The sequence below is a fragment of the Pongo pygmaeus genome, chromosome 19 (genome assembly GCF_028885625.2).
Source record: "Pongo pygmaeus isolate AG05252 chromosome 19, NHGRI_mPonPyg2-v2.0_pri, whole genome shotgun sequence".
In the NCBI taxonomy this organism is placed as follows: domain Eukaryota; kingdom Metazoa; phylum Chordata; class Mammalia; order Primates; family Hominidae; genus Pongo; species Pongo pygmaeus.
In genome coordinates, this window is record NC_072392.2 from 96,754,897 (window position 1) to 96,770,051 (window position 15,155).

Below are 15,155 nucleotides of genomic sequence, written 5' to 3' on the forward strand. Positions count from 1 at the left end.
CACGGGCGCATTTCCTCCCTCCTCCTCTTCCTCCCTCTCTCCCTCCTTTCTTTCTTTCCTGCCATTCCCTTTCAGCACCTCCTATGCCCAGCTCCGCTGATACCAGTAACAAAGCACTTTGTCCTTCTTTCCTAAGCAAAATTAATTATTCTCCCACTTGTATTTTGTTACATGTACGCTACCATACACGTAACCTGTAATCTGATTCTGTTTTCAATGTGTTTGCCTAACCAGGCTGCGGGACCCTGGAGGGCAAGAGCTCAATGGCACCACACCACCCTTCGGTGCTTGGAACGTTGCAGAGAGGCAAGGGGGGTCTATCTGGTGTGTGAGGTCACAGGAAAGCCGACGAGCCAGTTACCCGACGAGACCCCGAGGCCACAGGCAGGGGACTTTACCTGCACGGCAATCACAGACAAGACTTCCACTGAGATGCGATTAAACTCATCAAAGCAGCCCCAGGCTCCCGTCTGGGCCAGGCCCTTGTAGATATTTCCACAGGACTGGAAAGGGCGAGATGGAGAATGGAAGAGCTGGGAGGCTGGGAGGCTGGGAGGGTGGCAGGGAGGGCGGGCGCTGCAGGGGCCTCCCCCTGCCTCTTCAGCTGTGTTCTCTCTCCCCAAAGCTTGCTCAGGCCCCGGTGCATTGGGGCCTTCCTCAGGCCAGCAGGCAGGTCAGCTTACTGCCCAGGGTAACACCGTGGAGGGCTGGGTACTAGGAAGAGCCCATCCTTTCACCCTTGACCCCCAGAGCGTCGAGACCCCAGGGTGGAGACTTCCTGGAGTCCCTAATGAGGGGGCTCAGAGGAGCACATTGAAGTTCTAAACCTCGCATGTTTTCTCAGCCCTTTTCTTTCTTGCGTGGAGAGGAGAGGGAGTCCTCTAAGGTGGGATGGGGGCATGTCGAGCAGGCCAGAGGCTTTTCCTCAAGACATCTGTGTCCCTCTAGGCCCCACCTGGGCAATCAGAAGGACTCTTCCCATCTACACCTGGGATTCCAGGTGGATGTTAACTCCCTTCTAGGGAGATCCAACTTCAGATTTCACTTTTCTAAAATCCAGGAGGCGGATGTGGACTGTGTGGCCTTGACAGTGAACTTGGGCTGCTTGCCCCATCCTCAGCTTCAGGAGGGGTCCCCCAGATTGTGGGGCTCAGATCCAGGCCGGGGAGGGGAGACCCTCTGCAGGCCTAGGGTCCAAAACTCAGGGATCCATCCCCCTTGCCTCCCCATCTTGCAAGAGGCTGCTGCAGCCTGGAGCTCCGAGGTATCCCCTCCCTTGCCTGGCCTTCTGTGAGCTGACGATGTCCTGTGCAGGCTCTGATGACTGACGGGACTGGGCCCGTCCCCTGCTCCCCTCCCAAACCCACCTGGACATTGCTTGTACCCCACCCCATGCTGAACCATGAGGAAGGTGCTTACCCCTGTGCGGAGTCCCCAGTTTGGGGCAGTCTTACAACTGAAATTGAGAGAGGGTCACCTCCAGGGCAGGGGCTGGGGCAGGACATTTGGGGCTGCGTCTGTCCACCCTGGGAGTCTCTCCAGAGGGACCACCTGAGAGGGATGCTACCAGCAAGTGGGGGCCCTAGCGCCTCCTCCCCAGTGTCATTCACAGGTATCCAGAGATCTGGAGTTCACTGTGGGGCCTCAGAGGACAGGGTGCTAGGATCTGCTTCTATAATAGGGGACTCTGGGTCCCTTCTCCGGACCCCGGCTGCGTACCTTGTAGTCCATCTGCTCGGAGCAGTTGAAGACGTAGACCATGGTGCCCAGGGCTCTGCCCAGGTCCTTGGTCGTCTCAGTCTTACCAGTCCCAGCGGGGCCGGCGGGGGCTCCACCCATGATGAGATGGAGGGACTGGGTCAGGGTGATGTAGCACCTGCAAGTGACCACAGGTAAGTGCGTGTGCCAGTGACCCCACGGCCTCCCTGCTTTTATTTTTATTTTTTTGAGACAGAGTCTCACTCTGGCACCCAGGCTGGAGTGCAGTGGTACAACCTTGGCTCACTGCAACCTCTGCCTCCTGGGTTCAAATGATTCTCGTGCCTCAGCCTCTCAGGTAGCTGAGACTACAGGCGCCCGCCCCCATGCCCGGCTAATTTTTGTATTTTCAGTAGAGACGGGGTTTTGCCATGTCGGCCAGGCTGGTCTCGAACTCCTGACCTCAGGTAATCCACCCACCTCGGCCACCCAAAGTGTTGGGATTACTGGCGTGAGCCACCACGCCCTGCCACAGCTTTCTCTTTCATTGCAATTATTACACTTGCTCGGCCCCAGGAGACACATGGGAGAGGGCAGAAAACCTTCAGGTGTGACAGAGGAACCACCACCGTGGAGCAGAGGCAGCCCAGGTGCCTTTCCCACCTGCGGCACTCAGGGAGGTGGGCACTGCTACGACGACCAGAGTCTGCTCATGAGGGTCCATAAAACATGACCCCAACTCAGCAGGCCCATAGAGGGGTACAGGAACTCTCCCAAGGCCACACAGCCAGTGCTGGAACAAGGACACGGTGGCAGAACTGAATGTGAACACAGGTCCACCTGACACAAATGCCCAGTCCTTCCAGCCTCCACAGCTGACATCCAAGTCGGACAGTTCCAAGAATCATGGGGAAGGGACCCACCAAGAGCACATGTGAGTTACTCAGGGACAGGCCTCACCTGTCAGTGAGTGGGGTGATGACCAGCCGCGGCGTGTTGCCCAGATACTCGTAGGAATACTGGATTTGGGCATCACAGATGTTGGCAAAGCAGTGTCGCTTCTCTTCGTCCCAGCGATGCCGGAGCTGGGCCTGCCAGGTAAAGGCCTGAGAACTCTCCACCTGCAGGATGAGCCGGAGCTCTTGTTGCCAGGTGGAATGCAAGAGCTAGGGCTGGCTAAGGAAGGCCAGCATGCCTCCAAGGCCGGTCCCCTGGTGCCCAGGGAACCCTCCCCAGCCCTCTTTCCCCCTCCAGCGCCCACATCCAACTGTATGGCCACCCTCAGTGGAATCTCGCTACGGAATGGCACTTCCAATGGGCGGGCACCGCTCATCTGACTGCTGTGTGTTGCTCACCAGGGGTGAGTCCGGTCAAGGTGGTTAGGAGGCAGCTGCAGCCAGCAACAGAGTCAGTGCCCCAGGAGGAGGAAGTGGCAGGATCTGGAGTCCCTGAATGCACTGCCCTGAACCCGGTGTCCCCTTGCCCTTCCCCAGGACCCTGGGACAGGGGCGCTCATGCCTTGGCCATGATCATTTTGGCCACCACGTCCCGTGCATGCACATCGATGGTGCAGATGGTCATGATCTTAATCCTGTCGCCAGCGTTGAGGTTCCCAATGAGCAGTGTGATGAGTACGTTCAGCTGGCTAATCTGCGGGGGAGAGTGCCTTCGCTGAGACGCCACGGGTGCCCACATGCACTAGGGGGTCTTGTGGCTGGGTGCCCGCAGCTGCACAGGGAACACCACGATGCTCTTGTTTACAGTAATGAAAAACAGGAGTGCCCTCGGTAGGCCCCAGCCAGGCACTGGTTTCACCAGGGTGCAGCCCTGATGGGACACCTTGCAGTGGCTAGCACGGACGTAGTAGAAGGAAATTCAAGGCCACGAGAGAGGGTGGATGAGAAGCAAAAACAGCTGACTTTAACGCCATCCAGAGTCTGTATATTTTTACATATGAATCAATTATACACACACACAGAGTAGCAGGTTGCATAAGGGAACAGTGTCATGCTTGGGTTGTGGAATTACAGGTAAATTCTCCTTCTTTTCAAGATGATCTTTAGTTTCCATATTTCTAACCAAGGACTTTTCTTTTTTATTTATTTATTTTTTTTTTAAGACTCACAGTAGCATTTGCCAATTTTCAGGTGAGAAATCAAAGTACATATTTCTGAAGGTGTCTGTTACTCGAGGGGAGAGGTGCCTGGGGCTGCGGTGCGTGGCTATTATTTGGCCTGTGGAAACGACGGTTTTGCGGGGCTCAGCCTCCGAGAAGAAGGCGCTCCAGGTACTCGCCCGGCAGGTTTCAGAAGGACACATGGGGCCACACACCTGCTTCTTAAACAAGTTTTAAAAACATAACTACACGCTAGTGACGCACCTGCTTTTTGTTATAATCTTTGATAGCGTTTTCATAGCCTTCCTCCAGCCTGGCAAATGCCAGGCCCACCTCGGTCGTCCACCAGATCTGGGTGCAAGTCAGGGCCACCTGAAAGTAGACGCCCCCCCATTGCCCACGCAGTGAGCGATCGCTGGCGCCAGCTAATGCAGACGTTCCTGCTGAAAGCTTAGACGGTTTTCCAGGGAACCACAGTTAACAGGGGAGCCCGTGAACGCAGAGAAACTCGCCCCTTATCTCAGCCACGAGGCACTGCCGAGCCCCCACCCGCCTCAGACCTGGGCCGGGTAGTCCATGATCCACTGCTCCCTCGGCTTCTCTTCGTAGGTCACCACGGCCTCTGGGATTTCGTGCCGGAGGGTGGAGCACATTCGGTCCAGCACTCGATTCAGCCACACCTCCACCTGGGGACGGGAGCCACAGTGACCAATACAGCCGTGTGTGCCTGCTTCTAGTTCCAATAATTTTGTTTGTATTTGTTGTAAAGAAAAACGTTTGTCATCATCCTCATCCCAGGGGCAGACATGTCAAGGATTTTACAGAGCAGTAACAGTGACACACCTTTTCTTTTTTTTTTTTTTAAAGACAGAGTCTCACTCTGTCACCCAGGCTGGAGTGCAGTGGCATGATCTTGGCTCATTGCAAGCTCCACCTCCCGGGTTCACGCCATTCTCCTGCCTCAGCCTCCCGAGAAGCTGGGACTACAGGCGCCCGCCAGCACTCCCAGCATTTTTTTTTTTTTGTATTTTTAGTAGAGGTGGGGTTTCACCATGTCAGCCAGGATGGTCTCGATCTCCTGACCTCATGATCTGCCCGCCTCGGCCTCCCAAAGTGCTGGGATTACAGGCATGAGCCACCGTGCCTGGCCACACATTTTCTTCTTAAATTGAGATAGGATCTTGCTCTGCTGCCCCGGCTGCTGTGCAGTACTGCAGTCATGGCTCACTGCAGCCTCCACCTGTGGGCTCAAGTGATGCTTCCACTTCAGCCTCTCAAGCAGCTGGGACTACAGGTATGCACCACCACACCTGGCTAGTCAAAGACTCACTTAAAAAATGTGGCTGGGGACCGGACACAGTGGCTCACGTCTGTAATCCCAGCACTTTGGGAGGCTGAGGCGGGTGGATCACCTGAGGTCAGGAGTTCAAAACCAGCCTGGCCAATATGGTGAAAACCCGTCTATACTAAAAATAAAAAATTAGCCAGGCGTGGTGGCAGGCACCTGTAATCCTAGGTACTCTGGAGGCTTAGACAGGAGAATCACTTGAACCCGAGAAGTGGAGGTTGCAGTGAGCCAAGATCGTGCCATTGCACTCCAGCCTGGGCGACAAGAGTGAGACTCCATCTCAAAAACAAACAAACAAACAAACAAAAAACAAATGAACAACAAAAAAAACCATACTCACAAGTAACTGCTACTGGGAGAAAAAAACCCTCAAGTGGACATGAGGGTAATTTTTTTTTTGGAGATGAATTTTTTGGAGATGAAGTCTCGCTCTATTACCCAGACTGGAGTGTAGTGGCGTGATCTCGGCTCACTGCAACCTCTGTCTCCCAGGTTCAAGTGATTCTCATGCCTCAACCTCCCGAGTAGCTAGGACTACAGTTGTCTGCCACCACACCTGGTTAATTTTTGTGTTTTTAGTAGAGACCGGTTTCGCCATGTTGGCCAGGCTGGTCTTGAACTCCCGACCTCAGATGATCCACCCACCTCAATCTCCCAAAGTGCTGGGATTATAGGCGTGAGCCACAGTGCCCAGCCAGATTTTTCCTTTTAACTGTAAACACAGTGCAGGTGGGCCTCGCTGTGGTCTGCAGTTCTGTTGGCAAGGGGTAAGCCCAGGAAGCGAATCTGGACAGATGCTGTCACTGCCCCGCCCACCCCATCCACATAGAGCAGGCCACGTGTGTGCTGTGTTCAACTCTTTGAACCTCAGGTTTTCTCGACATTTTTTTTTTTTTCCTACAGCTGATTTACCTCTGCATTGTATTTTCCTCAGGCTGATGTTAAAATGGTTGCTATTGCTTGATCAATAGTTGGGTAATGAGACAGGGGAGGGGGCAGCCCGGAAGTTTTCTGACGGCAGAAGGAGCCCGCCCTGAGCCGGGAGACATGCTTGCTGGGGAAGGAAGAGGCTGTGGAGGCCGCTCTGAGTGGTGGGTTGTGCAGCCGATTATTTTGGACAGGTGTTGGGAATTGGTGGTTCAGAGATGTGCAGCCCCTTTTAAAGCAGTCCCTTTGGCAAAAGCCATGGAAAGGATTCAATGACGTTGACGGGGCTTTTTTTTTTTTTTTAAGAGATGGAGTCTCACTCTGTCACCCAGGCTGGAGTGCAGTGGCGCGATCTTGGCTCACTGCAACCTCCGCCTCCGGGGTTCAAGCGATTCTCCTGCCTCAGCTTCCCTAACAGGGCTTTTCTCCCGCCCTTTCCCCTCCCCTTTCTCCCTAAGGATGCACTCATGCTATATGGGTAAGGCTGTGCCAGAAATTCTATAAAGAGGTCCATCCCTTAAGCGTTTTCTAGAGGCAGAGGAGAGGAGCAGGGGTGGGCTGGCAGCTGCACAGGGTGGTGGTTCTATGGACGTCACCATCTGAGGGCGTGTGGCCCACACGCATGCTGCACCCTTGTCCTGGGTTCCCTGCGTGGTGTTCGCACACACTCACCTGCCCCGAGAGGTCGCATTCCTGATCAAAAACCATGTACTCGTCCTCCTTGCTGTACATTCCCAGGCCCACCTTGAGAGGTTTGTCATTGGCATCGAGCCGGAACTTCAGTTTACACAGGCTGTCGAAGAGTTTGGACAGGTGGCGGCTCACCTGGGTGGAGGGGAAAGGCGGGAATTATGCAACGGGGGATTTGAAAGGCATGTGCGTGGCTCAGGCTTTCCGTGGGTGGTTTTAGGCATCATTCTTTTTGGAATATACTCCCCATCTTTGATTAACGTTAACTAAACATGGCTAAGTCAACAAAAGGAATCAGTGAAGACTGCTCCAAGTCAGGACACAGAAACCAGGCCAGGAACTGCAGCCCTTCTAAGCCAAACATCCATTCTGGAAGATGCCTTTTTGGCAGGGCATGGTGGCTCACACCTGTAATCCCAGCACTTTGGGAGGCCGAGGCAGGTGGATCACCTGAGGTCAGGAGTTCGAGACCAGCCTGACCAACATGGAGAAACCCCATCTCTACTAAAAATACAAAATTAGCCAGGCATGGTAGTGCATGCCTGTAATTCCAGCTACTCAGGAGGCTGAGGCAGGAGAATCACTTGAACCAGGGAGGCAGAGGTTGTGGTGAGCCGAGATCACGCCATTGCACTCCAGCCTGGGAGACAAGAACGAAACTCCATCTCAAAATAAAAAAAAAAATTAATACATAAGATTTCTTCTTTTTGAGAAGGTTCTGTCCCAGATCCCAAGCCACACACTCAGTCTATTCTTGCATATCCCTTCTTCTTGTGTATCCTCTAACCTTACGGTCAAAATAAAATGCAGGCACTTTTCCTTCACCTATTTTGTTTTTGTTTTTGAGACAGAGTCTCACTCTGTCGCCCAGGCTGGAGTGCAGTGGTGCGATCTTGGCTCACTGCAACCCTCTGCCTCTTGGGTTCAAGCAATTCTCATGCCACAGCCTCCTGAGTAGCTGGGATTACAGGTACATTTCACCATGCCTGGGGTAATTTTTGTATTTTTAGTAGAAACGGGGTTTCACCATGTTGACCAGGCTGGTCTTAAACTCCCAACCTCCAGTGATCTGCCTGCCTCAGTCTCCCAAAGTGCTGGGATTACAGGTGTGAGCCACTGTGCCTGACCTCTTTTCTCTTTTAGAAGAGCCCCAAGGAGGCACCTGTTCCTTGCTCTCGGGACCCTGAGATTTACTAGCTGATCGGAGGATGACCCACTGAGAAGTGTGTCTTTCGGAAACAGTGTCTTACTAGGCCTCTGGCATACGACCCATTTTCTAGAAGGGGAAAATGAGGCATAGAGAGACAAATTAACTTCTCCAAAGCCAGGCCAAGTGCAGAGCAGGATGTGAGGTGAGTCCCGCCACGTTTCTGCCATTGCTAGGGACCCCAGGGCAGCTTCTGGTGCAGAGGGCTTCCTGGAGACGATGGGGCACGTCCAGGGACACTGTTACCCCATCCTAGGGCAGTTCAGGTAGAGGTGCCCGCCTGGGGTCTGGCAAGATGTTGGCTTAAACACCAGAATGCAAGGGGCCCCACCTACCTCCACGGGGTCATTGCCATTGGAGAGAATGTCCAGGAGGTCAGCCGAGGAGACAAAATAGAACCTGGGGAAAGCCAGTCTTTTCGTCTCTAAATACTCTGCCAAAGCCTTTTCACAGATGGCCAAGCTGGGAGGAAGGAAGGAAGTAGAGGAGGTCAGTGACCCTACTCTGTAGGGATGTCTGCCACCCACCCTATTGGCGCAGGAAACTGATCATCCTGGAGATGCCTAGACTGCTGTTCACAGGCCCGGTTTAATTCAGAACCTCCTACCGGAGGCTCTCGTTTCTTTGCCATCCCCTGACCTTGTGGGCACTCCTAGGCAGGAGGGAGCATCATTTATTCTCTGGGTCATTGCTTCCTTCAAGGCCAAGGCATCGTGCGGTGGGATGAGGCCGGGGAGTGTGTGCTCCCCAGGAAAAGGCAATAGATTAACCCAGGACCCGTGGTTTTGCCCTGTCCTGGCCAGCGGGCTGCACAAGACTTAAGTGCCCTCAGACTTAAGACTTAGGGAATCAGCACCCCTGACTCCTCTGGTCTGGACAGGTGTGAGCCGCACCTCTTCTTCAGGGCCTCCAGTTTATCGTAGAGGCCGGGTTGGTTGGTGGCTTCCACCACGTTGGGTGTTTTCACTGCATCTTCCATCAAGGCCTGAGAAGAGAAGGGGATTGCCAAGGCATTAGGGACCCCGTTTTGTCCAACACAGTCATTTCTGAAATGCGTGGGAGCCACCGGGCTGTGCTCACCTTGAATTCCTGGTCGATGTCGTCAAAGCGCTGGGAATCCCCCGGGAGCTGGGCGCGGATGTCTTCGGAGCCGATGAAGATGCTCTCCAGGTGGCTCCAGGTTCGCTGGACCTCAAACCAGATGGAGATGACGGAGTCTGCCGTGGACAGCTTCTGCTGCCAGCTCGTCACCTCCTTCAGGAAGTGGGCCAGGTACTTGGACGTCATCAGGTTCTGCAGCTGCACCTGGTTGTCCTCCAGCGTCTCCACCAGCACCTCGCTGGACTTGAGCATCATGGTGCCTGTCCGCGGGTGCGGCTCGTGCTGGAATTCCATCATGCTCCAGGTACTGTCCAGGGCTTTCAGCACCTTTTGGGGGAAGAGAAAAATAAGGTCACTGAGCATTTGGCATGCAAAGCTCAGGCAGGACCCAGAGTTTCCAGGACATAGACTGAAGCTCCATGATTAGAAAGCAAAAAGGCTCAAACCAACGTATTCACAGGAGCCAAAGACAGATCCAACCCGAACCTTCATCCCCCAATGATGGATGCATGTGATCTCTGTCCATATAATGGAACATAGGCCACTAAAGGAATGAGGTACAGACACCTGCCACAACGCGGATAAACCTGAAGACCTTAGGCTGAGTGAAAGAAGACGCACGCACAGACCACATAGTGCATGCGAAGGAGCTCAGAACGTGCCACCCCAAAATATGCCATCCTGCAACTGATGATTTTGAGTCAGAGGCACTTGAAGGGCAGCAGATGCAGGACTCTCTCTCTGAGCCTCATGCTGTTCCTGGGAAGCAGGAGATGCAATTCCCAGGTGAATGATGCTTTTCTGGAACCAGAATGAAACGATCATTCTCATCACTAGGATGGGAAGTGGAGGTGGAAAGAATCCTGTCCGCTCAGACCTTTTTAGAATAGCTCTCACCTTCCAGCCTCTCACACAGATTACTTTTCTACAACTTACGCTTTCTGCAACTCAGTACTTAAGTGTTCAACTCTAACTGCGTTTTGGAGTCTTCCTTTCCTCCCATACCACAGAAAACTTGGATTAAATAATTTGCATCCTTTTCTCCTCTTGATCTGTCTTACGTCAATGGAATTCTCAGACCCAACTGGGAAAAAACCTACAAAGCATAGAGTGACAATGTTGCCTCCTCTACCTATGATGCCATTCCTATGAAAGTGTGGAAGAGGGGGGTCTATAGAGGTGGAAAGTGGATTAGTGGTTGCCTAGAGCTGGAGATGGGGACACGTGAGAGGAAAGGGGTAGGGGATGATGGCTAAAGGATATGGGTTTCTTTTTGAGGTGATGAAAATATTCTAAAATTTGTTAATTCTATTTTTTATTTTTATTTTTTAAAAATTATTTTATAATTTTTTTTAGGGACAGGGTCCAGCCCAGGCTGGAGTGCAGCAGCATGATCACAGCTCACTGCAGCCTCCATCTCCTGAGCTCAACTGATCCTCCCACTTCAGCCTCCCAAGTAGCTGGGACTACAGGTGTGTGTTACCATGTGCCCAGCTAACTGTTTTTTTTTTTTTTTTGAGATGGAGTCTCACTTTGTCACCCAGACTAGAGTGCAGTGGCGCGATCTCAGCTCACTGCAACTTCTACCTCCCAGGTTCAAGCGATTCTCCTGCCTCAGCCTCCCAAAGCGCTGGGATTACAGGCATGCGCCACCACGCCTGGCTAATTTTTGTATTTTTAGTAAAGACGGGGTTTCACCATGTTGGCCAGGCTGGTCTCAATCTCCTGATCTTGTGATCCACCCACCTTGGCCTCCCAAAGTGTTGGGATTACATGCATGAGCCACCACGCCCGGTCCTCAGCTAATTTTTTTAAATTTATTTATTTATTTATTTATTTTTTAATTTATTTATTATTATTATATTTTAGGTTTTATGGTACATGTGCGCAATGTGCAGGTAAGTTACATATGTATACATGTGCCATGCTGGTGCGCTGCACAAACAAATAGATTCCAGAAGTATTTTTTAAGATTTGTCACAGGTTGTGTAAGAAAGGCCCCCCAGACTTCCTGTGAGTGCGATGGGGCTGCAGGACCCCTCTGGGTGCTCTCAGTGCCGGGGGGCGGGTGCAGTTTCAGGCTGATCCCACGTGGCACAGACAGCGCCGCCAGCACGGCCTACCTTTTCCATGCCCGACTCCTTCACGGCCTTGTCCACGATGTTGCGGACCTCATCCTCGTAACTGTGGAGGTTCAGCTGCAGTAAATCCGCCAGGGTCGTCTCTTCTGACATTTTAAATTTCACCTAAGGGAAAAAATTCAGGCAGGATTCATTTCAGGTCATGTGCACTCTGCAGTGGGCAGACATCATCATCCTTCATGGAGAGCCATTGCCGGGGCGCGATCCCGGGCTGCTGGAGGGAGGGAGGCGAGCTCTGCTGTCCCTTTTTCAGCTCTGGGACTTGAGGAAGTGACTTCTCCAAGCCTCACCTTCCTTCCCTGTAAAACCGCATAAGAGCAGAACCCACCTGCACTGGGCGGAATTGCGGCCCCCCCAAAATTCACATCCACCCAGAACCTTCGCATGTCACCTTATTTGGAAATACGGTCTTTGCAGATACTAAGGATCTTGAGATGAGTTCATCCTGGATTTTCCAGTGAGATATAAATCCAGGGCCAAGTGTCCTCAAGACAGGAAGGAGAGGGAGATCTGAGTCACACAGGAAAGAGGGCCTTGTGACCGAGGCAGAGATGGGCATGATGCAGCCACAGGCCAAGGAATGCCTGCAGCCCCCAGAAGCTGGAGGAGGCAGGAAGGACCTTCCCCCGGAGCCTCTAGAAGGAGTGCAGCCTGCTGACACCCTGATTTCAGAGTCCTGGCCTCCAGCACTGTGAGAAAACACAGGTCTGTTTTCTTTCTTTCTTTTGAGACAGAGTCTCCCTTTGTCACCTGGGCTGGAGTGCATCTTGGCTCACTGGAACCTCCACCTCCCGGGTTCAAGCGATTCTCCTGCCTCAGCCTCCCAAGTAGCTGGGATTACAGGCACGTACCACCACGTGCAGCTAATTTTTGTATTTTTAGTAGAGATGGGGTTTCACCAAGTTGGACAGGCTGGTCTCAAACTCCTGAACTCAGATGATCCACCTGCCTCAGCCTCCGAAAGTGCTGGGATTACAGGCATGAGCCACCGCACCCCTGGCTAGATCTGCTGTTTTAAGCCTCTGGGTTTGTGGTCCTTTGTCATGGCAGCCCCAGGAAGTGAATCCACCACTTTCGGCAGCTGCCGCGTTCACAATAGGCAAAGCACTCTGTGGCGGTGGCCGAATCACAGGTACTGTTACTCTAGTACCAAATCACCGTTACTCTAGTACCAACATACCAGGTACTTGCCTAGTGCCACCCACTTCCCAAATCGCTTCCATGTCCCTTGTCTAATATTCTTTTTGGTGTCACATAGTCAGATGTTTCTGAGCACCAATTCTGAGCCCACCATGGAATTTTAACCAACAGATGGAACTTTGCATCTCTCTAATCACATTTGGGGACATATGTGCCCGAGGCTTACCAAGACCTCAGCTGTGCCCAGCTCCTTTCATGGAGATATTTAGCTGGCTGTTTATCACTGCCCAAGCGTCTCTCCCAGGGCACCCAGAAGGGGCACATGAGCCTGTTACCAGGCATCTGGGAAATCTTTTGTCTCAACACTTGAGAGGCACCCCCAGGGGCTGGCTCCCAGACACCCGGACACGCAAATCCCTGGGGAGCAAGTGCGTGCCCCTGTGCCCTCAGGGTGGCCTGCATAGCTGGGTTTGCTTTTCCTTCCTTTGGCCTAGGGAGCAGCAGAAGGGCCCTGGACAGTGTGGTGGGGGCGGAGCGGAAGCCTCTAACACTCCTCCTAGGTGGGCACCCTCCTGGGCTGGCCGGGACCTAATGAGAGATGGAGGGAACCATTTGTCCCCATTCTTCTACTTCCTGCATAGGTAGGGATCTCTTGGGAAGCTGTGGGCTAAGCATTGCCACTGTGCAGGCTTTGGGCCACGCTGCCCTTGGTCCTTGGGGTATGTTCTCGCCGTTGTTCTTGCATTCTTTCATGCCGAGCCCTGTCCCAGCCTTTCTGCTTGTCTTCACAGTTCTCACTCCCAAGGCCCAAGCCAAATTTCACACTCACTCAGAGCTTTTTCTTCCCTTCCCACCCCTTGAAAGTGGCACCCTCCTCTAGGTCTTGGGATCATCACTGAATAGCTCCTGCACTTGGCATTCAAACCTGATCACGAAGGTTGGCAGAATTTGCCACCAAAATATGCCACTTTGGCTTAAGGGTTGTTTTGAGCTGAAGGCAGTTGAGAAGAAACAGATACAAGAGAAGCTCTCTGCCCTCCCCCTACTTGCCTACAAGCAGGAAATAAATTTGCCAAGGAGTCCCACCGCCCCCTCTACCAAGAATGATAGAAGTTAATCAATACAGGCCAGGTGCGGTGGCTCATGCCTGTAATCTCAGCACTTTGGGAGGCCAAGGCTGGCAGATCACCTGAGGTCAGGAGTTTGAGAACAGCTTGGCCAAAGTGAAACCCCTGTCTTTACTAAAAATACAAAAAATTAGCCAGGCATGGTGGCCTGTGCCTATAATCCCAACTACTTGGGAGGCTGAATCAGGAGAATCACTTGAACCTGGGAGGTAGAGGTTTCAGCGAGCCGAGATCGTGACACTGCACTCCAGCCTGGGCGACAGAGTGAGACTCCATCTCCAAAAAAAAAAAAAAAAAATTGATGGAGACAGCTTTAGCCCCTTATCAGCCCAGAGGAAGGAGAGGAATCTACACAACGCACCTTGCTGAAGCTCACCTCATCCTGCTGTAAAACAAAAATAAAATCCTAAGCCCCCGAACAAATTGAATGAACCCCTGTCTCTGCTAGGGGCATTCCAAAGTAAACCTGAAAAACGAGTTCAGGCCATGATGGGAAGGGGGTTGGGGGACAGGCCTCATTATATCCCCTTCCCTTTGGGATTCAGGCACAGCTGACCAGCATTAACATCAACACAGAGATCCTAAGACTGACCAAACAGAATGTTTGTAGCAACATGATACATCACATGACAGATAGCAGGCCCTGAAAGAAATCGCAGTATTTTACCCCAAAATATCTTTCTTTGACATAGTTTGATAGTCCTGCAAAGCTGTCTCTTGTAGGGGAAATCTACATTCTGTAGAGAATCCCCTTCTCTTTCCTGGTCTTTTCCTATTTTGTTAGAGACAGAGTTTCACTCTGTCACCCAGGCTAGAGTGCAGTGGCATGATCTCGGCTCACTGCAACCTCCACCTCCCAGGTTCAAGCGATTCTCCTGCCTCAGCCACTCAAGTAGCTGGGACTACAGGTGTGCGCTACTACACTTGGCTGATTTTTGTATTTTTAGTAGGGATGAGGTTTTGCCATGTTGGCCAGGCTGGTCTCAAACTCCTGGCCTCAAGTGATCCACCCACCTCGGCCTCCCAAGGTGCTGGGATTACAGGCATGAGCCACCGTGCCCGGCTTTCCTCTAATTAATCTGTCTCTCATCGGTCTAATTTACAGGAGCCCCAGCCAGGGAACCTAAGATGGATAGATGGAAAAATAATTTTTTTCTCTGCTGCAATTGCCAGTACTATTATTTCTTTGCTTCCTTGAGAGCAGGGGCCATGTCTCCTTTCTCTCTGTATCCTTTGCAGCTAGGTGGGGCATCTGCAGAGTAGCTGCTTAAAGTCATTTTTTTCAGTGTTGGCTGAGAGAGGGGAGTGTTCCTGTTAGCCTTCTGGAGGTGTCAAGGCCAGTGCCTGCCAGTACTGTGGGATATTCCTGGAAAGATTCAGTTGCTAAGACTCTGAGTTCCTGGGGTCATGAGGACCCCAGTGAAGCTGTTCATTTGCCCCAAACTTCCTGAGCCTTATGAACATGCAACCTACAACCAGAACTGCCTACCTAATTTGCAGGGCCCAGTGCAAAATGGAAATGCGGGAACTCCTGTTCAAAAATTACTAAGAATTGGCTGGCGCAGTGGCTCATGCCTGTAATCCCAGCACTTTGGGAGGCTGAGGCATGCGGATCATGAGGTCAGGAGTTCGAGACCAGCCTGGCCAACATGGTGAAACC

The 15,155-nt window shown here is 52.3% G+C and overlaps 1 protein-coding gene across 1 annotated transcript in view; it reads right to left on the bottom strand.

Moving 5' to 3' along the window:
• DNAH17 (dynein axonemal heavy chain 17) overlaps positions 1 to 15,155 on the bottom strand; it is a 167,174-nt gene that overhangs the window by 74,278 nt on the left and 77,741 nt on the right. The window contains exons 27-37 of the mRNA XM_063656557.1: positions 11,211 to 11,333; positions 9,067 to 9,414; positions 8,880 to 8,971; positions 8,322 to 8,448; positions 6,762 to 6,914; positions 4,375 to 4,500; positions 4,079 to 4,186; positions 3,217 to 3,348; positions 2,659 to 2,819; positions 1,720 to 1,876; positions 399 to 503 (exon numbers count right to left, since the gene is read on the bottom strand). Coding sequence (XP_063512627.1) covers positions 399 to 503; positions 1,720 to 1,876; positions 2,659 to 2,819; positions 3,217 to 3,348; positions 4,079 to 4,186; positions 4,375 to 4,500; positions 6,762 to 6,914; positions 8,322 to 8,448; positions 8,880 to 8,971; positions 9,067 to 9,414; positions 11,211 to 11,333 — 1,632 coding nt within the window. The remainder of the gene's footprint in view (positions 1 to 398; positions 504 to 1,719; positions 1,877 to 2,658; positions 2,820 to 3,216; positions 3,349 to 4,078; positions 4,187 to 4,374; positions 4,501 to 6,761; positions 6,915 to 8,321; positions 8,449 to 8,879; positions 8,972 to 9,066; positions 9,415 to 11,210; positions 11,334 to 15,155) is intronic.